The following is a 24,417-nucleotide window of genomic DNA, read 5'->3' on the forward strand; positions in this document are numbered from 1 at the left end:
ATCCTGTTACCTGCTTAGATATGCCCATCTCCGGGCTCATCCAAGACCTGCTGAGTCTTGAGAGGTAGGGTTGGAGTCAGTATTGTCCATATTTTTCTGCACTGGTGATGAACACTGAAGCTGGATGGAGAGCCGATGGACAAAAGCAGCATGTGTGATCAGATGACTTGGTTTCTGATCCTAGCCTCGGCTTGAGGAGATCTGCTTCATCCCTCCATCTTGTCTTTCCTCCCATGGCAATGGGCCAATAATCTGGACCATCCAATCCAAACAAAAGCAACTGTGATTATGGAAGAGTCCTACTATTTGTTCGCAATGGTATATTGGATATGTTATGCAAGTCAGAAACACCAAAGTGTTGCTAAGTCACTTGAATTGATGTTTGTACATATGAGAGTCTTAATTTAACTAGAAATTTCCATATCCCCAGTTGTTTTATGAAAGGAACTTTACACACATTTAAAATATAGTCATCCCAGCTTTCCTTCCTTTCTTTTTCTCTTGTCACGGATACAAGGCTAACAAGGAAGAACATGATGAAATGTCAGGCCTAAAATGAGAAATGAAGGATTTCTCCTTCATCTGTTGTGAAGGTTGCTAATCTAAGTACAGCTTGCCTGGGTAATTAGACTGATCACACATGTGAGCACTCTTACAGTAACCGCGCAGATGGAGATTTAATGTCTGGGTCCTTGCTGTAAATAAAGAGGAACCATGAAATCATTCCCCACATGAAATTCTCAAGCATCTCAGAGAATGTGTTTATTCTGCAATGTCTTTTATAAAAATTGGTATACTTTTGAAATTACAAGGGAAGTGCTTCCTTAGCCTGGAGGAAAGGATTTTGTAAGTCTTTACCATAAGTAAAGGATAAATTCAGGAGAAGATAGATCTATTTACTTGTTAATATGAGTGTTATATGTATACCAATAGCTGAAGTTTTGTATTTTTGTGTGCCAACTAAAATAAAGAAGAAAGTGAAATACAGCAACAAACACTGTAACTTGCTTGGCTCAAAATTTAACTTGTAAGATCAGGTTGTCTTTCTTTACCTCTTTGTAAAACTAAGAAGGATCAGATGCCTCCTAAGTAGAAAAGCATCTCGACAAGCTTTGCAGTGTACATGCGTTGCTAAGTTATAACATATTACTATCAGCATTTTAATTAAGACTACGAGATCGTTGCTTCAAGAACACAGGCATGTGAACTAGTGATCTTTGGGAAATATGTGCTATATTTGGGCTCCTCTGTTGAAATTTGAATATTCTCTCGTTTTATAAAATCTAAATCTTTTAGAAACAAAAATACTTGCCGTATTTTCTAGAGACATTTTAGAGCGTGAGTTTGTGTCTGTGTTTTAAATATTGAAAACAGGCTCTGTTGACTTTTGGTTCTTCAGTCCGCACTCTCCTCATTCAGTGATCTATTTGCAGAGTTAGAAAAACATCAATCCAGATTAAACAGCATTTCCGCTGGTAACCTTATTAATTAGCATATTTTAGATCTGTGAAAATGTCAGGTTCTTTTACCCCAAGAAATCGAGAAAGCAACATAGTAAGGGATGCATTAGCCAACTGGAGTACTGCCAGGATCAGCACCCGCCAACGTTGCAAATTAAATTAAATGTCTCCTAATTAAAAGTGAATGCTAACAAAAATCACACCTTAGAAACAATTGACTAGGAGATGAAGACTCTGCGTTAAACTAGAAAGAATTTTTTGCAATTTTTTGGAATATTTACAATTATGAGTTGAGTTTGCTCAACCCAATTTTTGGACGTGTTCTTTGTCAAACACAGTGGCAGGTGCTAAGACCACAAGTGAGATCAGTTGTTTTTCTGTCTTCAGGCAGGCCAGGGCCTCAAGTGGATAAGGAGTTCTTCAGAACCAAAATGTTGCCATCTTCTGAAGCCCTAATAATCAGTCAACCAAGCAAATTAAATGTTGGAACAGTGCGTAGGTGATCTTGTACTCATGCTTGTTAGGAACTGTCTCCAAAGACTGTAAAGCCAGAGCTTTTTAAAGAGGCCACCACAACCTCACACAGAAAATACCTCTGTAAGGACATCTTATCTCCTTACCTGTTTGACCTTGAACTGGTGTCTCCCTTGATACCCATCCTTGAGAGTAGTTGATTTTTTTTAACAGCCATGGCCAAAGTTTGTAATTTCAATGTATTTTATCCACCTTGCTTCATTTTTCCTTTAAAAAGTTTTGCTGGCCCCCATTTCTCTGAACACACACCCTTGCCATTCAAAACTTAATTCCTTGGAGATTTCCTGTCACCATTTGTTACTTAGTTTGACAGAGAGCATAAGTGTGTAAACATGCAGTTGGAAATATAGTGGGATGTGATGTCATGGGTAGGCAAACAGAAGTTCAGTGGTGCAGGGAGTGGTCCCTGCTTGGGCACTACTTGGAGGGGAAGTCTCAAGGAAATTTCATGGAGGAAGTGACAGGCAAGCAACTTAATGGCTGATGCCTGGGGAGAGCAGGGATGCAGCCTTCCCAGTACTGGAGGAGGCCTCTTCATTTCTCCACAGAGAGGGCTTAGAAACAATTGGAAGGAATTTTATAAGCTTTCCAAACTTGATTGTTTTTGAAAGAAGAAAGAACAGATTGACAGATTGAGTGGAATGTTCTTTTAAAAATAATCCAGAAAAATACATGATTCTTCTAGGGAAAAAAATATAAAATTCAGCTATTTTATGAAAGTCTTACAAAACCAAATCACTGTAGAGACTTCCTTTATGTCATAAGAATGGACATCTCTTCTCAACATTTTAATGCGTATCCAGATCAGTTTGTTCTTATAGACACTCTGAGGAATGTCATTTTTATGCTCTAAGGAGTACAGGAAATAGGGCTTTCCATCCAACAATGTGATCTCCAACCCTTTGCCTGTCTATTCTACCATTTACTTCACCTTCCATCTGCTGATGGTGACATAAGCCATTCAATGTCACTTTTGCCATGAGGGGTAATGCTGCAGGACACACCTGTTTTAACTGTTTCTTCAGACAGGTTTCCGAGATTGGAGGGTCTGAATAGAGTAGTAGGCATATGTATTAGATTTTTAGAAGACCCCTTTCTCTAATCCACTATACAGACTTGACCATTTACAACCCACCAAAGAAAAGTTCTAGCTCTCCCATACCTTGCCTGCTATCACCCCATTTTTTTTCAAATCAATTCTATAATTAGATCAGTATGGCCATCTTACCTAAGAAAATAAGCCTGACCACCTGGGGTCATGCCAGCTGGTGGCTGTCTTCCCTACAGTCTTGAAGAGCAGTGATGCAGTATACAGAGACACAAAGTGAGTTTCCTGTGACTTCCTTTCATGTTTTGTCTCTGAGGTGAAGTTCAGCAAGGGCGATGGAGAGTGGTACCTACTGATGCTTACACACTCTGGATTCCCAGAATGCTTAGATGCTCTGTGGTCAGCTGCTTCTGCTGTTTGACACCTTCAGTTTTTGTTTCTGTAAAAAATCTTCTGGCTGAAAGTAGTTGAAGAAAACAGCCTACCTTTCTCACTTGACTAAGCAGTAAACACACTCATCAGTGGTTTTTCTTCTCCCAGTTCATTTCTGAATTTAAAGCACAAGATCAGAGAATGAAGGGGTGAAAATTAGCACCCTCATGCACCCTGGTACGCATACTCAGATGTACTTACCAGGAACTAAGGATCTCTCTCAGGGTTCTTTTGCAATAATGACATAAGTTTACAACCACTCCACCCTGAATGCAACCAATCTCATCTGAAATAATGACACGTTTAATATAGCTCTTTCCTCTGTACTGCTTTTGAATGCTTCCAAATTTAGGGAATTCTAAAAAGTAAAGCAGGATATGCTAGAATGACGATCAGATCAAAATATTTTCTTCTTACCCTACCAGTTACAGCCAACACTGAAGCATATGCTCCTTCAGCAGGAGGCTCATATTACCGCAGCTAAATTTTTATTCTCCTATATTTTCAATCACAACAGTTATTTAAATTCAAACAAGTCTTATAGTCATGAGGATCGCTATATTGAAATGTACTTCTCATAGTCGAATAATTATCGGGCTGAAGTTTCTTGGGCACATAAACTTCTCCAAGTTAGAGTCACCAATGTATTCACACTTCACTATAGAGCATCAAAATGATAAATACAATTCAATGTTTGATTGACTGTATTAAACATACATTTACATTTTAAAGAGCCAAGATAATCCTTTTGTCTGGCCTTGTAATTTAGAGTAGCAGTCACTGTACAAGTGATTTTGCTTCAATTTGTAAAATTTCCCCCAGGTTTAAGAGATAAAAAAATAGGGCCACCAAGATGTTTCAATGAGTAAATGTGTTTGTGCTACAAGCCCGATGACTTCGAATTGAATACTCTGACCCCAAGTAAATGCCAGACAGTCCACTGTGGCAGCATGTGCCAGTAAAGAGAGCAGCCCTGTGGGCAGTGGAAGAGGGAACAGGAAAATTGCTCATGAGCTAGGTAGATGGACATGTCCAGTGGCAACAGTAGGAGACACCCTTCCTGAGAACCAATGTGGACAGGGACTGCGGAGATTGCTCAGTGATTACAAATACTTACTAACTTGTGGAGAAACTAGGTTTCCTTCCTAGCACCAACATCACAGTTCACAACATCTGCAATGCCTACAGTGCACATACATGCATGCAGGAAAATCAACTCTTACATATAAAATAGAAAGAAATCTTTAATAAACATGGAATGGCTAGGATTGTTGGGATAACCCATCTCCACACATGTCACAGGGAGGGTAAGTCCCTGTATTTTCAATTGTTAATTGCTGGGCCTGCATTGTCAGCCTAGTAGGATATGCAACTGTTGGTCCCTTCCTCATCTGGCCCCAAAGAAAGGCAAGCTGCATCCCCCAAAACCAACTGAATGACTGAGGGGTGTGGGTTTTACCTAATAAAGAGCTGGCTGCTAGAGTTAGCAAAAGGGGGAATGGAGGGAGAGATAGATGGATGGATGGATAGGTGGGTGGATAGATAGATAGATAGATAGATAGATAGATAGATAGATAGATAGATATAGAGTAGGCAGAATAAACTTGTGGTTTAATATTATGTTAAAGGGAAAATTTTAAAGTACATTTTCTCTCAGTATTAAGTGAGTAAAGATGAATAATTTTGGCTTGAAGACATTTCAGTATTCCCATAAGGTGTTTTTTTTTTGTTTTTTTTTTTTGTTTTTTTTTTTTTTTTTAAATCAGGGATGCCCACATAATCACAAAAGGTTTCCTTCTAAAACAGGTCTGTAGGTTATCTACATTGCTTTTGATAAACATGAAGCAATTGGCATAAGCAATTGGCAAATCTCCTGCTATGGGAACATAAAATTCCACTACATCTCAAGCAAAAAATGAGAAAAGAGTAAGTTCTTGTTTTCTGGTGCCTTGGAAATAAACATTGACAATATTTTTAAGAGTTTTGCATCAAGAATGAATTTTCAGCAGAGACAAAAGAGTTAAATAAATTATCACTAGAAGTTGAGACAGGTCATAGTTTAGGGGGCAGCAAAGGAGCCTCCACTGTTCATCATAGGTAAGATGTCTGTGGGTGAAGCAGATCCAAGGTCATTGTCTAAAGCTCGTACATGTTAAAGCTGTGAAATGTCTATAGATGCATATGACATTTATCTGATGGCTCCAAATAAATAATGTAAAGTTACTGGGAGAGTACCAGTATGTTTGCTTTACTATTTATGTCCTGGGGGGGGGGGATGCTGTTCTATAGGCATGACTTTGGGACATTTGAATGGAGGAGGCTTTTTCTTAGACCTAACTAAAGTGAGGCTGGACCACCACCAAAGTCTAGCATATTCTGGTGTGTGCTAACATTTTTTGTGGGAAGTAGATAGTAAATTCCCAAGATGCCAGCTGTTCTCCTGACCCCTCCCCAGACACAAGCATTCCAGTGTGACCTGACCTTAACAAGTGTTCTCCATTCAACACTGTTAGCTACTCCCATTAAAAAGGTTTAATAAACATGCAGATGTTTTCCTGTGACAAAATACTCAGAATCCAGATGCATTTTTTCCCATCACACCCCATCCTTTACCCATCCTTTACCACCATCACTACCCAGTTTGGAACTAAGCCATGGAGCTATTCGGGAACGGAGCTTTGAAGTCAATAGTCAACATTCAGCCATAGAATGGGGTGCAGAAGGCTGCCTCCGTTCTGTGTTTGACAGCCTGGGCTTTAGTTAAAGGTGGGCTGTAGGAGGTATTGCTGTTTTTGTGTTCTGCTGAGCTTTGTAGGAAGCACAGATGTGGTTAAGTCTGCATGAATCACAAGACCTGTGATAAAGGAAACCCACCTTAAACACTGCTTGGCATAACAACCACAAAAGTTGAGTAACTTGTATTCCCTGTTTTGAATGTCTGTCTCGTTATAATTTTCAGCTCCAGGAAATTACTTTATTTTTCTTGAGCTATAATTTTATCAGGGACCCACATCATTCAGTACTGCAGTTTGGCTCTTAGGAGGCTTTTACCCTTCTGCTTCTGTAAGGACAGAACTGTCTTCTGTTCTTGTCCCGAGCACTTCTGGGTTTCCCCTGAAGCCCATCTTAAGTGGAAGGAGATGATAAGCTGTACGGTTAACTGCACCATCAGAGTCTGTGCCATGATTGTCGACTACTACTACAGAATGCACACTCTGCTAACTCCCTAGAAGTCATTCTTCAGGTGTAGTAGAATTTACTTACATGGACATATCATGCCTTGACTTCAGAATCAGCTAACTGTCCTGGACCCTAGGAAATGCCACTGTTTCATTCAGAAAGTGTCTGATGTAATCAAGACACACAACCTGAAACACAATCCAAGTCTACCCGGAACACCAGCCCCAGCCTCAAATATCACAGGCTGTGACCACAATTTGAGTGCTTGCTAGGGGCAGAGAAAGAGAAGCCCTGGGCTATTTGAAACAGTTAACAGAAAAAAAAAGTTCATATTTTCTGTGCTTTGAAAAGTAGGTCATTCTCCCTTTCTCTGAAGGTATAAATTATAGGGTTTTCTAGGCCTTAATCACAGTGATGTTTAATAATTTTTAGGATTATTGTCATGGTTGGCTATTAGTGATGCTGTTGCATTTTGAACCCTAGGAAATAAAAGAAAGGAACTCATCTCTGGTACATGCCATTCTTGGCTGTGGTGGAGTGGGCTCTCATCACTTATTAACCCCATAGATCTTCCATGAGGGGGTAGAATTAAAGACACCATCTTAAGTAAGCCCTTATCTTACATGACTCTGTAAAGACCGAGTTCTTCTGAAGAAATATTAGCAAAAGTAAAAGAATAGCAGACCAAGTATGCTTGTATTATTGACTTCCATTTCCTTCATCAGAAATTGAGACACTCTCACCTGTGTCTCTCCACAGAGAGCTGTCTAGCCAAGGTAGTTCCAGTTGCCTTTTGAGACACACATGTCACTTGCATGTGTCAGCACACAGGGCCTAGGGCCAGATACAACACATTGCCTGGTTTTGACTTGAGAGTAGTTGGAATGGTTTTGTTATTTTTGCATTTTAAATGGCTAAATATACCAAAAGAACTTATGATACACAAAAATCACATCAAAATGAAACATTAATGCTCATAATATTGTATGGAGATAAAGCCACTTCATGTATGTGTGTGCTATCAATGAGAAGCTGTAACAGAGATCAGGGGACTTTCCTAGCCTGAAAAATTCACTATTGGCCTCTTTGCATCTGTAGAACAGGGATGTAGCCTGCCCACTGCTTTGTCTACTTGCTGTAGAGAGACATCCATTGAAAAAGATTAATGCAACTTGGAAAGTGGCCAGGAGAGAAACTTCTGAAAAACCGAAGAGAGGATGGATAATCAATTTAGGGTTAGCAAGGTCTGTGTGCAGGAAGTCTTGAGCTAAATTTGGAAGGAAAGCAGAAGCATGGGAAGGGTCTAGAGGGGCAGCAACTACTGGATCTAAGCTACATACATATGGTAGTTCACAGATCTTTGTTTCCTCCCTCCCTTCCTCCCTTCCTGTTTCCTCCCCTCCTTCCCTTCCTCTCTTCCTCCCTCCTTCCCTCCCTCCCTCCCTCCCTCCCGTTACTTCCTTCTTTTCTTTCTCTCTCTTTATTTCCTTCCTTTCTTCCTTTCTTTCTTTCTTCCTTTCTTTCTTTCTTTCTTTCTTTCTTTCTTTCTTTCTTTCTTTCTCCTTTCTTTCGTGATTCAGTTTCATTATATAACCCTGACTGGACAGGAACTTGATATACAAACTAGACTGGCCTCTAAATCATAGTTCAAGAAACCCTAAGAAATTTTTCTTCATACAGTTGAACATCCTGTTACTGAAGAAATATCATTGATAATCATAGGTATGAATGATGGACAGTCATGTAGGGGGAGGTAATAAAGATATTGCAATTATCTAAGTGAGTGATTAGGGATTTCTTAGGTCTGGTAGAAAGCTACCACAATGAAAAGAGATACAGTGATCACCATGGAACCAACTGGAAACAGTTGCAGCTGTGGATTATGGAGGGCCTCTCAGCTTGCACTCACTAAGGTTGGTTGATAACAGTTTCTGAAGGATGGGGCATCAGACAATGGTGAAAGGAGAGAGAGAGATCATGGATTCTTCCTGACCATTTATCATTGTCAAAATTTCTGGGTACTCCTAGGGAATGTGGCCAGAAAGCAGCTGGAATTTAGAGTCTGTAGCTGGAGATAGACATTGGAGGTAGAGATTTTTATGTGGTAGCTGAGACCAGTGTCTACAAGGAAAATGATTTGGGCAAGATGAGCTGAAGTTTGAGGAACACAGGGAAATTGAAAGGACGGACAACCACGGCCAGAGTAGGAAAGGTAAGCTAAGAGGGAGAGGGGATTGGGTGGTCCAGCCAGCAGTCATTCCAGATAAGGAGAGCAAAGCAGATATGGCAGGGTGGAGGAGCACAGAGACGAGAAACACTGCAGTAGTATGAAGAGGGGCTCGAAACACAAGCTCCCAGGCTTGTGTGACAGAGGACGCAGTTAAAAATGGATGGAATCTAAAAGGGATGTGCACTTGGGAAAGATGTTGCCTCCTGGGTGGCATATTTTAAAGGTAGTTAGAAATAAACAGATGGTGAGGAGAGATATTAGATGGACTTCAGAAGAAAGTGTAAAGATCCAAGGATGGAAGAGAATTGACATCACCAAGAGTACAGTGAGCTGAGCCCAGCTTCCAGTGAGGGAGGTTGCCAGGTACATAAACTATGGACCCTGTGAAGGGTGAGCACTGTAGGAGAGAATATCACCAAGATGGCCTTCAAGCGGGCATCTGATTGGAGAAGGCACAATATAGGAAGAGTCTCAGGAGAGTAATATGTGATGGTTGCCTACTGAGTGCACTGGGAGATGAAGCTGAGTCTAGGCATACAAAGAACCGCTAGTATGATTCAACACTCTTCCAAGGCCACAGTATATGAACCCTGCAAGATACAGCAAAACAATACATTTTTACCCCAGGAAATAGGATCAAGTTCAGAGAGGTGGGGGAATGCCTCTGGGATAGGATTACATTTGGTGATACAGAACATCTGGGACACAGAGGAGCCATGCATCTGACCTTATGAGGTGAGACAATAGCCTCAGGATGGGATGCACTGGTTTCTTGGCTTCTGAGTAAGAAAACATTGCAAACAAGCAAGGGAATTGACAAAAAACATATCCTTAAACCACACTAAGAGGTGAAAGATGGGCAAGGTAGAGAACTGGGAAAGTGGAGTCAGAGCTTGGAGATGATACCACTGGAAAGGCCAATGCCCAGGATGGAGCATAGGTTTCGCACATCAGTTGATGGAACCCGCATTCCCATAGATCCTGCAGGCATAGGACAAGGAGACCTGTGATTGCAGACTGTCTATATAAGACTGTATAAGTACACATACATCGCAGTGATTATGTGCTGCATGTGAGTTCAAGAGAGACATTCATTTTAAGCATCTGGGTTCATAACTGTTTTGATTTAGCCAAGTATTTCATGGCAAGGTTGACAGGAGAATGGAGGAGGATGCATAGTTTCTTGGGTAAATACAAATCCCCTGTAACTCTTTTGCCACCAATGGTTCCACCCCCTTTTCTCTGAAGTCAAAGCCTACTGTCCTAGAATATGGGCAATGGTGACCTCTTAAGCTTTTTTCAAATCTAGTTTTGAATCACCTATTTGAGTTCCTCTGCTAGTGTTTTAAAATATTATTCTAATGTTTGAAAGAACTATAATCAAAGTTTTAGCACACTAATTCAGTCTGCACTTGCAAGGCATTCTGGAGATCCCACTGGTGCCTGCTGTTCTTTTCCTCATTCCCTGGAATTCAGCAAGTTTTTTCCATATGCCAGGGAATGGAATAAGAATCACATCCACCTAAAGGAAAAAGCAGACAAGGGCTCAGACAGGCTGAGAACACACAGCAGAGTAGGAACCACAGTGTTTATACAAGATATTAGAGTACAAGAGATCAACAGTACAGATCTGTGCTACGGGATCTGGTGATGATAGGAAGGGAAGAGGGGCTGACAGATTCCATTTAATAAGGAAACAGGGAAGAATCTGACCTTCAAAGATCACTATGAGGAGACATTTCTTTTTTATGCTGTCAATCCATGTTTGCTGTAGACAAAGTAGGCAATGCTCATTAACTGGACCAGACCAGTGATGGTAGACAAAAACACATTTAACCTGCATCCTTTTGGAAAAGGGTCTACTTCACTCAGGACAGCCAGTGAAAGCTTACTTCTGCATCAAGATGGGTTCCACAGTCTGGATCTCTTCTCAGCAGTGGTGTGACCAGCCTTGGAGATCCGGCCTGACAGAGTGCCTCTCATCCACCTATGGATCGCAGATCTCACAGAACATGAAGACAATGCCATAGCACAGACATGAAGTTTATGTAGTGTATTCTGAGGAAATCCATCAATCCTTCATCCATCACTATTAGGGTCTCTGATGGTGTAATGTTCACTTCTTGATGTGTGAAATTATCTACATTAAGAGTATGGTGGCTTTACTGTGTTTAACAGCAGTACCTAGAAATTAGCCAGTGTTTATGCCAAGGCTTTTTTTTTCTTTATCGTGGCAGCAGAATTCATTGTAGTTACCAGGTTTCTCCTGCATGGGGGGGGGTCTCCTGCCAGGGGTTGTGGTGAATCTGTGCCCGCTGCTGTTAGTTATTAGAACCAGCACTGCACTCTCAGATTGGCTCTAGATAATTCTGAGAAGAGTAAAGGTCACTATCATTCATATTTCACAATAGGAAAATCAGCACATCTTTTGTGGATAAAAGTGTGTTTTATATTGGCTACTTCTTTATATAATTTATGTATTGACACCACAAAACACCCATTTATGATTAGCATGTTGTGGTTTATAGAGCCCTCATCTGACATCAGTTTATAATAGCTATTTTGTGGTGGTGTATATATTGTTTGGCTTCATTTCACTTTTGACATTTGGCTATTTTGCATTTTTATGTTTTTAGCCTTCATGTATAGTTCTCTTCAACAGCAGAAATGTTGTAGCCCCTAGAGAAATAACTGACGTATCGTTATTTCTTCAAGATACTTTCGAACGATGTTCAACAAGGAGATGCCTTTTCAGCAATGGCTTCCAGACTCACCTACGTTTCTCTAAGCACTGGGAACACAGCTAGGAGATGCGAATGTGCTTCATGACATTTTATTTTTCTCTATTGTCATGAATGAGAGTGGACACAAGGAAAAACACAGCACAGTACACTTTCAAAGGTCAGAGGACAGCTCCATGGAATTGGTTCTCTTCTTGCACCTTTGAGTGAACCTTTAAGTGGGATTGAACTCAGGTAGTCTGGTGTCTGCAACAAGCATTCTACCCACTAAGCACCACAGTAGCCTTCCACGGAATTTTAGCAAAGTTTATCACCATCAAGGATATAGCGGGCTACAGTTTCACTTTGAGTGTTATTACTGTTCATGCATAGTTCGGTTCAGCAATAGACATCTTTACATTTGACCATTTTGCACATGGGCCTTCTAAAACAACACTATTGTTTTCACCAGTGCCTGCCAAACATAAAGGCATCTAAGCAAGGCCAACCAGAGCCATTTCCTCCAAACTGCTCTACCGTAAAAGGAATAGACAGATCGAAAGCTTCAGGATGCTTTTAGAGCTACTGACTCTACTGACTCTGCAGGTTAATTAATATACTTCCTTTTTCATTTTATTTTTTAAAGTAGATTCTTCTCACATATAATACATGCCAACCACAGTTTCCCCTCCCTCTACTCTTCCCAGCTCCCACAACATACCTTTTCCCCAGATTCTTTCTCCCCTATCTCCCTTCCAAGAGACAACAACCAAACACACACACACACACACACACACACACACACACAGAGAGAGAGAGAGAGAGAGAGAGAGAGAGAGAGAGAGAGCCCTCACACTGGACAGGGCAACACACTCAGAGGACCTGGTACAGATGTCTGCAGACACCGTCTTTGCCACTTACACCATTTGAACATATACTCAAGCTTGTAAGTGTACATTGCACACCCACACATACTGGGATGGTGACATCTTGGCAAGGAAAAAAGGAGAATTGAAACTAGAAATGTTAGGGAATCTCAATCAAAATTCATTTTGGGCCAGCTCTCTGCTGCACTTACCAGCCTTTCCCAAGGGCATTTGGGTTGAGCAGAGCAAGACTGTGCACAGGGATTTCTCTTTTCGATGGCTGAACTTCCTGGGAAAGAAGAAATGAGTATAACTTATACAATAACCAGGCAAAGTCTTCACAGCTCATAATATTGCTTTCCAAAAAGACTCTTAGATCCTTTTCCTCATAAAGTAAATTGGTGTAGGCAGGGACATGGATGTCCGACTACTACTATTTTGGTATGGAATGTTCCACGGAGACTCATGTGTTGTATTGAAGGTTTTTAGGTCCTGGTGCTGTATTCAGAGGTAAGGCTCTGGGGATGTGATTGGATTTGAGGGCTCAACCCTACTCAGTTAATCATGATGAATTCATCACTTGATGGTCATAATGGAAGGTGATACAAACAAGGAAGTAGCACTCTCCCACTTGAATGCCACGAGGTCAACGTTGTGTTCCTTTCAGCCCTCCCTGCACTACAGTGTGTTTCTTCATTTTAAATCCAAATAAGTGTAGCCATGGAGCCATTGACTGGAACTCCTGAAACTGAGAGCCAAACAACCATTTTCTTCATTAAGTTGTCTTCCTTGGGGATTTTGTCATAGGATAGACAGCATCTTAGTAATATTAAGCAGTATCATTGAAACACAGGGGTGCTTACGATAGCAACACATAACATAATGTTTCTCAAATGACAACCTTCAGTATTTGATTTACTTAAGTTTTAAATGAAGATGATAATAGTTTTCCTATAGTATTGTGGTCAGGTATATGCCACAACGAAGTACTAGATTGAATGGTTCAAACAACAAATACCTATTTGTCTTGGTTCTGTAGGTCAGATAATTCAGGGTACTGCCATACTTTACATCTCATAGAGCCTTCAGGACTGCCATCTCCTGGTTACTACCTCTCACTGCCTTACCTGGATGTGGGCAGTGGGAAAGAGGGAGGCATGGAGGAGGGAGGGACACAGAAAGATAAGTGTTTAACCAAGGCAGTTGTAGTTAATATCAGATAAAATGTATGTTTGACTATAAAACTTAAAAGCGTCCCTCCATCCGTTCCTTCTCTTTCTGCTGTGTGCATACCTAGGCAAGTGTTCTACTGCTGAAATATATCCCTAGCTCAATTCTTTGTTAGTTACGACACTTTGAGGGTGAAAGTAGATAGACAAAAATTTGGTTTATGTATATGTGTGTGTGTGTGTGTGTGTGTGTGTGTGTGTGTGTGTGTGTACACATGGCCAGCTATATGACCATGTGAATACATGGACCTTGATAATCTTCTTCATCTCTTATACTTTGTTTCCAAGACAATTACAGATAACATAATATATCAGTTAACCCAAAATCTGTTTAAGCCTGCTTTGATTTTCAAGATGATTCCTTAACAAAAATATTTCCTTGAGTATCAGTAATTTTTCAATTAAGTATATTGGCAGAAAAATAACCCTACATTCCCACTACACTCCTCAACTCTCATCCTCTGTTGGCATCCATGACATTGAATATAAAAAGTAACCTAAAATAGTTAATATATATGTTTTATAAAAAATATCACTGTACTTCCCTGCAAGGTTAATGGCTCCAGTGAAATATAAATCCAAGCTTTTTCTTATGTGGCCTGAGACGGCAAGGTTACATTTGATCACCGGTGGGAAAATTCCACTGATGCAATTGTACCATTGATAAAGTTTTATCACTGTTACAGTTTTTTAAAGTTTGGCTTTTCAGCACAATGAGCTAGAGTTAAATGAATCCTAATTATTGGTTTAAGTTTGTGGTGGTCATGTCTTCCTGTAGCCACCAGCTCCAGTAGCATTTTACACAGCTTCATTGAAATTGAAGAAGAATGGAAAAGTGTCTTGTGGGTAGCATGGGATACAGTCTGTTTAGGAGAATTTAAGCTTCATAAGGCAAGGAGTAGACTTGAAAGCTCATGGTGGAATAAAACAAGATCTGGACATTATTCATGACTTAATGCAATTTATGAGCAGCCCATGAAGGTAGGCAGACAAAAAGATTGTGTTTTCTGAAAACCAGGATTGTATGACCTATTTTTGCACATTAGCAAGTGTTTCTAAGAATATATCCCTAGAAAGCGAGCATCCCCTCTAGTAAATTATCTGACTTTTGGCCTTTCAAAAAAATTTAATGTAAAAAGAATAAGAGGCTGAAATTTGAGTGGTTTTCTGTGATGAAGCTGTTACACAACCGTCTTCAACACTCCGCTCACTCCGAGTGAGCCTACCTTGGACTGTAATTGCTTTTTGATCAGTGTGAATGAGCTCTCACATCGCGGAAACTCACTATTGATTTTGTAATTAATAGTAATGTCTTATATTTACATAGTTACCATTGCAGAGGAAATCCAAGTGTTTCAGTATTGAGGAATTATGATTTATGTCCAAACTTTCCTTCTCAATGCAATAATTGGATGTTTCAACTGCATTTCAAGGAAGAAAATGAAAGACTAAATCACTGGCATTGATAAACTTTGAAAGCTTAATAATAGAGCCAGCAATTAAAACCTAGTCATCTTGACCTATGATTCTGAAAGTTCCCTGTAAACAACTGGTCAGTTGGGTCAACTGCCTTCTTCCCTTTGTGAAGAAAAGGACTCAGCCTTGATTTTATACTGCTGTCATGATTGACAGAGCATATTTCCCCTGTTGTTTTGAGACATAGAAGATTTGGCCTCAAAGACATGTCTATTTAACCAGGTCACACATGTTTTTAGCAGGCTGGTAAATGTCTTTGCAAGCTGTTAAGTCACATATACAAGAAACTTATCTGCTAAGCAGGTAGCGCAAATAGACACAATTCTGACTTCTTTTTTCAAGGATTAGATATTCATCTCCTGCTTGGCATTGTTTTAGTGGATGACTGTATAAAAGGGAGGAAAAGAGGAAGGAAGAAGGGAAGGAAGAAAAAACAGAAGGGCAAAAGGAAGGAAGCAAGAAAGAAGAGAAGGGAGAAAAGAAGCGAGAGAGGAAAGGGTGATGCCCTCAGCACAGGCAGGCTCCCAACCCTCCCCCACTGAGCTGCTGCTGATCAATAAGTACTTTTTTCAATTACTTACTCTTTCAACATTAAAACCATTGGGTTGACTGTACCCCTTCCTGTTAATATAATCCCCACCATTTTTCCTTCTATAAAGACTCTTTTTTTCCTTTTATAGTCTACTTATTACTTCTTTTAAAGCTTAGGGTAGCAACCTTTTTGTTTTCCCCCAAAGTTTTCAATACGTGTTAAATTACTAATAAATTATCTGTTATCATCTTGGGAAATCTGAATTTCTTGGGTGCAAAAAAAAAACATATACAGAATGATACGTGAATACCTCTAGCCCTATTTCCCTACTTGAACTGTAACTGAAAGCACATTTGTAAGTCCCTCCTCCTCCAACAGGCTCATTTATCCATTCCCTCCTTACTACTGAGACTTTAGAAGGTGCTATTTTCACTGTTTTATACATCAATCACCTATTTGTACTAAGAAAATATGTACTGTATTTTTGATTTCCTTATGCCTATGAGAAGCTTTCTTCTCTCCCCACTGTGGCTTTGAGATCTTTATTATGAATCCGTGGTAATTCATGTTGCTTTGATATTTTACGTCACTGCTGTTGTCCACCAGCTCTACACTCTCTCCTCTCCCACTCTTTCAAGGATGAATGTTCAGATTGCTTGTGGTAATTTTGCAGTAAGAACTTTTAGTCACACTTCCCTGGGCTTTGGGGTAGCCATGCTCCAAGGAGTTCAAGTGCTAGGAAGAGGTGTTCATCCTCAAACCAATCATCAGGAAGAAAATTGCACTGGCAAGCGTGCACCTCTCCCAAACCACACAGCACCTGATGGAATGAGTCTGCCTTGGCCACACTACTGACCGACTTCCGATGGCATTTAGCCCTTTTGGAAGACAAAAGCACAGACCCTCTTGTTCATTGGAATGGTTGTCTCCTCCAGGGCCTCCTCCTCTTCTGTGAAAATCACAGGGTAACAATCTCCTGGAGTACACGCTGAAATGTAAACATGTGGAAAGTGTAAACTGTGTGGTGGGCACGGCACCCGAAGTGGTGATGGCTCTTTGCTGCTGTACCACACCTGGTTGACCACCCAGCAGTTTATGGCTCCTGAGTTTCTCATATCGTCTTGATTGTTTCCCTTAGAGTTTGCTTCAGATCACTGTGACTATCAGATTCAGAGCAAGGACTCCGCAACCAGCCTGCTTGGGTTCGACTCCTGGTTCCGCCACTTCCATTTCTGTGCTCCAATGAATTCTTTATAATATCCTCATAGCGTGGCTCTCCTGTTTGCAAAATGTTTACTTCATAAAGCTTTGGTGGGAATTAAATGAGGCAATATATATATATAAGGTTAACAAGGAGTTAAGGTGTTCAATAAGTCTTTGTGTGATTGCTGAAAGCAAGAGAAATAAAGTGTTCTATCTCCTGTGTGTCTGCCATTGCTTTACTATTGCTTTAAGAGCAGTGGAAATGGTAGCGACCCTAATATCTGCCTCTTAGATTGCCAGCTTAGCCCCAGTTCCTACCATTCTTCATGGTGTCCAGTTGGCACAATGTCAAAGTTAAAAATGAAGCTAGTAACTGAAAACAATGTAGACACTTCATATGAGTCCGATGCTAGAAAGGAATTACATCAATGACAGCCAACCGCCTCACACATTGATCAATTATCTTTTAAAAACGAGCACCTCTACCCAGCATGGAGTATTTTGCCAGTAACCACCCTATTACTCAGAATCCTGTGTTCTCTGATGATGATGAGGGATGGAGATGATGCTGTGTCTTAAATTCCTGATCTTCTTTATGCAAGACAATGTTTCCAACTTCAAACTCTCAACAGTCATTTTCTTTCCTTGAATTTTAGGCCTCATCGTCCACGAAGGAGCTGCAGTTTACAGAGTGTTTAAGCGATGGCGAGCTGTTAATTTGCACTGGGATGTATTAAATTATGACAAAGCCACAGACATTGAAGAAAGCAGCCGAGGAGAGTCTTCCACAAGTAGGACTTTGTGGTTACCATTGTCAGCTCTGAGGAACAGGAACTTGGTCCACCCCACGCAACTAACCTCACCACGGTTTCAGTGTGGCTATGTGCTATTACATCTGTTTAATCGGATGAGGGCCCACGAGGATGTATCAGAAGATAACGGCTCTGGTGAGGTAGTGATGAGAGTGACGTCTGTGTGACAGATGTACTCGACAGGAGAGTGTGGAAACCTGCACATTTCGGAATGTAATTGCAATGAATGGCAAAACCATAGCACTTCTATGTACATCCATGAACTTTTTAAAATCTATGCTTTTTATATGAACATTTGAATTGCAAATACATTTTTCTGAAAAAAAAAAAGAGTCTCCTTGTTTGCTTTGTGACTTGTCACATCTTTTTAAAGTTAGTTACTGAAATTGTCATATGGGTTATTTAAATCTACCTGGTCAAAGGAATAATGAAGGAAATCATTAAGACCTAAGGTATCTTTCTTGCTTATTCTAAATATATGTGTATCAAATTTTTTGCTTCATGTGCACTTCAGGCACAGCGAAGTGGGTCAGTTCAGAATGCTGCAGGCAGGTTCCAGAGAGCCACAGCCTCCAGGTACTCCATAAAACTTCCTGGGGCATCTATCCACACCTTCTCTTGTTTGGAAAACTTGTAACACCAAATATCTGTCCAAAGGATTGCAAATTCTAGTCATTATGACTTGCTTTTCAACTTCTGAATCAGGATAGGGAGTGTCAAGGAGGAAGAAGGACACTCTTAAAATGGTCAGGTTCCTGTCCATGTTAGGTAGATATCCCAATCACATGCAACCCTGGAAAGCTCACCTCACCAGATTCTTCAGGAGCTATCATCACAGAGACACAAAGAACAGTCTCTTCACATTGGCATAGCCTAATATGCTATCATCATTGCTTAGTGTCTTGAATTATCTTAATCAGATTTTCCTCTTACAAAAATCATATACACCTTCTTAACCTTCTAAATGCTACTCCATCGGCAGAATGAAATTCTGAGGACTATCTTAACCTACATGCAGTGAAGATCTTTCTGCTCCTCTGGATAGGCTAGATTTTATTTTTGAAAAGAAGAAAAAAATTAAGCCTTTGATTTCTCAGAAACAGGTTCTAACTAATGGTAGCTGGCAATTGTCTATAATTCATCCCTGTAATGAAATGATTGACAGATAGTACAGGGCAATAACAAAATGTACAGGGAGGTAGGCAGGCATTCTTAGAAATGAGAGTTATCCCTGCTGATAATAAGTTGAAGTTCACAGACAGATCTAAAGGCTTATGAGACAAAACGTTCTCTATTCTGTTCTCTAAAAATAATGTTGGTGCCGTTGCTAACATTATTGTTTGTGTTTACAAGTATGACTATAGCCACTCCATAGGAAATTCTTTAGAAATTCTATTTTTCCAGTTACAATTCTGTTACAAACAATGAAAAGCAGACAGTTTGTAGAAATGTGAAGAATGAGTCACAGAGCCACGTATGGAGGAGGACTCTACCACTCTACAGAGGCAGATCCAGGGAGTGAAGTTATCAGAATTCTTTTCCAAACTAAGATTGTTTGTTTCAGTCAGATGTTGCATGGTGTAGTTCCAGGAGAGACTCCTGGGCAATATACCAGCATTACAGCATAACATCTAATGGGGAACAGTTTTGGTTACTGTTGGAATCACAGTATAGAGTGTTGTGTTACTGCGACTTCATCAATAGTTCTTCGGCACATTTAAGACTAACAGTGCTCCAGCATACAGCAAAGCTGCCCCATGAGACAGTGTACACTGATGAATTTGTATCAACATTTTCATAGGAAAAGGACCCTGGGATAAGAAATTGTTGGCAATATATTTGTGGAGTACAGGAGGAGATCAGTGAGGACGGGAATGCCCAGCAATATGGCAAGCCTGACTGTGCCCTGCCATGAATCATGGTCTACTTTCTATGTCTAACCCTTACCATCGTCACCGATCCCCACACACAAATGCACTCACATACATACACACACATGCATACACACACATGCATATACAAATGCACTCACATATATACACATACATGCATACATACATATACATATGTACACATGTGCACACACACATACACACAGAGAGAGCCTAAATTAATGTTCAAATAAAATTATCAAAATTTCCACACAATAAATGTATCACCCATGAAATAATTCCATAGAAAAATGTGGTGAGTGTGTGTGTGTGTGTGTGTGTGTAAGTGAGTGCGTGCATGTGTATAAAGAAAGATTTGAACTCACTGTTTTAAAATACATAAAAACCTTAAAACTTTTAATATCATCACAGAGAGTATCATGACAGAAACAGCCTTTCAAATTCAATGCCATAATTCAAACTAAATCTTCCAACACCAAAAACATTTATAATTAGGAAATGAATTGGAAATATCTTATATTACTATTTTCAAAATCACTTGCAGAATGATAAGAGCCCAGAGTTTGTAAGAAAGTTGTTTCTTTTGACTGTCTAAGTTGTAGCATGAACTTCTTTAAATGTGTTTGTAAGTCATGGGCACTGTTAGCAGCCTGCACTGAGACATCTGGACATGAGAGATGAAGACCTCTGGCCCTCCATCGCACACGGTAGACCAGGTGAGAGGTGGCAGCCCTGAGGGGCAGGATGGTGGAAGAGTTGCCCATGAGGCACCAGGAGAGGTCATCTCGGGGATATTGTAAAACCTGGCTCCTGAAGCCCCAGGGGACGTCTGAAAATCAGAAGGGAGGTGCAGGGAGGAAGAAGACATGCTACAAAAGGAGGTGTGCTGTCTGTAGGGGGATGCAGGGTGCATGTCATGACGTGGTATGGGACTGAAAGCTACAAGGAAGAGTGAGCAAGAGATAACTCTGGGGCACTAGTGTCCTCTCTGCATCCATTTCAGTTAGTAGAAGATAACAGAGATGCCAGAGCACCATGTAGGCCAGCCATGTTTCCTTCCTCCCTTCTCAGGAGACATGGAAACCAGAATTCAGGGAAGGAGAGCAGGTCACAGTCTCATGAAATAGAAGATGGCTTCTTCATTATGGAGAGCTTCTCAAACACTTCAGAGTAATTATATTTTGTCATCTGATATTTCTTTAATATAAAATCTAATTTTTTAAAAATTCTCTATACTACACTAACTAAATATATGCCAGAATAGGGATTGGATTATAACTCAGCGGTAAAATTTTTGTCTCATACAGGCCTTTTGTCCTCTCATTAGTAACACACGCTGGAAAGCGGAGTGGGGTTGGGAGAAGAGATTGGAAGGGGAAAGAGGTGATGGAGGGAGGGCAGAGAGGGAAGGAGGAATGGACTAAGTCAGGAGAAAAACTAAGGATATAAATATTTAAAGGCAGCGGACGTGGTGGTGGGGAGCTGCTTCTGAATGGAAGACCTCAAGAGTTAGCAAATATGACTAAAAAGTAGGATGAAGACAGAGAAGCATCCACACAGGTTAGCGGCAAGCAGAGCCTTGGTGCTTTGAACAGAAAGAGATTCTAATGAAATTTCGGGTGAAAGAAAACCCTACAGACTAACGGTGAAGTACTGTGCTAAGCAGAAGGCAGCTGTTTCCTCATGGCTGGGCTCCTGGCTCCTCCTCCTGTTGTTCTCCCCACTACAAGTTCCTTTCTCCTCTTTCTTCCCTTCAGATAGATCTCTGTAAGCTTGTGTAAGCAGTTTAGGGAAGGAGCTTGAATGCCTAATGTGACTGGGAAACTAAGACTGCAGAACCTTAGGGAGATGCTCTTTATACATAGGCTTCCTGTAGAGGGCAGATGGGGGAGGGGGAGAAGGACCTCCCGTGTGCCCTTGAGCTTCAGTTCCAATAGGAGACAAAAGTAGAGACAATTAAAATGTACCTTCGTGAAAGCAAACCAAGGTTCCTTCACCTGATGGCTCCCATTTTCCTTTCTCTTTTCTTAGTCTGTTATTAAATATTTCCTTAAGAGTTTTATATATGTTTATGTTTTGATTGAATCTATCCTCATTTCCTCCCCTTTAATCTCTCCCCTACTCCCCATACCACTATTCCATCCCAACTTCATATGATCTTTTAAAATAAACCTACGGATTCTGCTTAGTGCTGCCTGGATGCCCATATATGTAGGACCATCTAATGGAACATGGGTAGCATTCCTGGGGCTGCATTCCCAAAGAGAACTGACTCTGCCTTTCCCAGGAGGCATCAGATGCCAGTAGCTCCACAGCTAGTGGTGGGACTTCATGACTCCTTACATTATCCAGGCTGGATTTTGTCTGGCTTGATCTTGCACAAATTTCTTTCATGCAGTAAGAGACAAGGTATCTGACACTCTAGTGAAATCAAATCCCTTCCTCTTTGGAACCCTGACACCCCCTCCCATTTCCTCTATAACAGAAATTACATTACTGGAGTTAGTTGTTTAGACTTCAAAAGTTTTATGTCATCTCTTGTTGCTCCATTTCTTAGTATCCACCTTCAAACACTCGGCGTATGCTTTAACATTTTTCTTCGGTTTAATCAATGAAGACAACCTCCCTTTCTGGTCTAAGGGACATCTAATCATCTCTAACCGAGACTGTTACAAGAGCTTCTAAAGGCCAACTGTAAGAGGTTGACCACTTCCTCCAAAAATTAATAGTTACCTAGGACATCAAAATGGGACTGGACTTGGAAATAGTGTTTAACACAGGTTATTAGTTAAAATGAAGACAGAATTCACAAGGGAAGCCCTCAGTTCCACAACCCATATCTTCGTCAGGTCACGTGAAGCCATACAGAGTTGCAGACATACGCAGAATTACTCCATGTAATTATGGAGACAGTCTGGAATGATGTTCCCCCAAACCAGAGAACACTTGCACTATTAACAACCCATACCAGAAAGAGTCAAGAAAGGCTGCTCTCTAAGTGATTCAGAACAAATGAGGCCCCAGTAATTCCCTGACTTGGACTTGTGCCCTCCAGCACTAAGACAGTGAACATGTAGGGTTTTAACTCACAGACGTTTTCCTACTTAAAACAGCTTCAGGAAACCAACATCTTTCTTCCTAGTCTTCTAGCAAACTGAGCAGCAGAGACATAATTTCAGAATGAAAACTGAGCACACTACTCTCTGTCACACTGTTGAGGGCCCATCTCACTGAGAAGGTAATCACTGTCATTACAAAATCCCATGAGGACCTGCTCTTGGTGGTAACTTCTCCCTCATTCTCCCTACCCTTCTTGCTCTGCCCAGCTTTTCTGGATTTCAAACCTGTCAAAAGCATCTCTGCTTTAGAGTTCTGTGCTGTGTAGATGAATCCCGGTACACTCTTTCCCATGTGTCTCCATGGTATCATACTGTTGCTTCTTGTCACGAGCTCCTCTCAGACCTCTGTAAAAATGGCACCATCCTCTTACTCTCTGCTCTCCTTTCCTTGGAGTACGTTAGCCACTGAGTACAATATATGTCTATCTGTTTCGTACTATGTTCTATTGCTACAGCTCAAATTCCATGGGCTGTATTTCGTTTATTGCTGCGCCCAAGATGCCTAGAAGAAGGCCAGGTATGAGGTGGGCTCGACTAAATTGGGGTGCTGGTGGGGAGGCTCAATGAATGAACCTGTTAGAGAAAAGTTCATGGCACGTAGGGATCAGAGGAGATTATCAGAAGTTCAAAAATAAATTGAAGAAAAGCAAGTGTGGGGAAATAAGGGGAAAAGATGTTTTATTATGCTTTATTATCGTCCTATGAAAATCAGAGATGGGTTTGCGGCACCACGAGGAGAGCAACAATACCAACCAACCACAGCTCCCAGGGTCTAAACCACCAGCCTGGGAGCACTTAGGGAGGGATCCAGGGCTTCAGCTGAATATGTAAGAGTGGAGAGCCCTGCTGGGCATAGGTGGGAGAAGAGAACCTTGACCTCATGAAGGCTGGACGCCCCAGGGGGTGGGAATTTTGAGGGTGGGGAGGTGGGAGTGGGGGGGTGGATAGAGGTTACATCCACAGAGAAGAAAGAGGAGGGGTGAGGGGATAGAGGGTTCCTGGGTGGGTGGGGGATGGGGTAAGGGGGCAACATATGAAATGTAAATAAAACATCCAATAAAAAAATTTAAAAAAAAGAAAAAAAAAGAAAATCAGAGATGGGGAAGACCATAAATTAGTAGTTCAATAAATTCTTTTTTTCAAGTTATAGATTATTCCCCTTGAAATTTGCAAAAACTTTCTTAAAGTATTTCAACAATTTAAACATCAGTGTCTATAGTTACTTCTTAGAATTAAAGTGCAGAGCACCCTTTATGAGTTTAGGAAGAGACAGCCATCCATGGAGACAAGAGGAGTGCTAAATGGCAGAAGGATGACGTGGGAGGAAGTGCAGCCTCCTTTGCTCACCGAGTCAAACTTCGTTGTTTACTTGAATCTCAGAGATTTAGCAGGAATGGAATTCTAACTGCAGTTTTTGTTTCTCACCCTGGACAATTATACTTCAACAACATCTGTTCCACCAGGAGATTGTCGGGCACATGAACACTTTGCATCAATGTCCTTTCAAATAAAAGCAAATTAAATTTACAGACAGAAGTTCAAGTTAAAAATGTCCTTCTCATCTAATCTTTTACAAAAAAAAAATACAACTTAAAAATATCATTTAGATCCATCTCATTCTGTCACTGGAAGAGCTAAGTTCAATCAAGATGTTAAGTTTAAAATTTCCATTGGACTTTATGAC

The 24,417-nt window shown here is 40.7% G+C and overlaps 1 protein-coding gene across 2 annotated transcripts in view; it reads left to right on the forward strand.

The window, feature by feature from the left end:
* March11 (membrane associated ring-CH-type finger 11) overlaps positions 1 to 18,212 on the forward strand; it is a 94,450-nt gene extending 76,238 nt beyond the window's left edge. Inside the window, exon 4 of one of the 2 annotated variants that reach the window (XM_028767691.1) lies at positions 17,567 to 18,212. In XM_028767691.1, coding sequence (XP_028623524.1) covers positions 17,567 to 17,889 — 323 coding nt within the window. In that variant the 3' untranslated portion in view covers positions 17,890 to 18,212. The remainder of the gene's footprint in view (positions 1 to 17,566) is intronic. The other variant, XM_028767692.1, reaches the window with a different exon arrangement.
* Positions 18,213 to 24,417: the final 6,205 nt, after the last annotated feature.

Source organism: Grammomys surdaster, unplaced genomic scaffold, assembly GCF_004785775.1.
Source record: "Grammomys surdaster isolate TR1022 unplaced genomic scaffold, NIH_TR_1.0 174, whole genome shotgun sequence".
NCBI lineage: Eukaryota > Metazoa > Chordata > Mammalia > Rodentia > Muridae > Grammomys > Grammomys surdaster.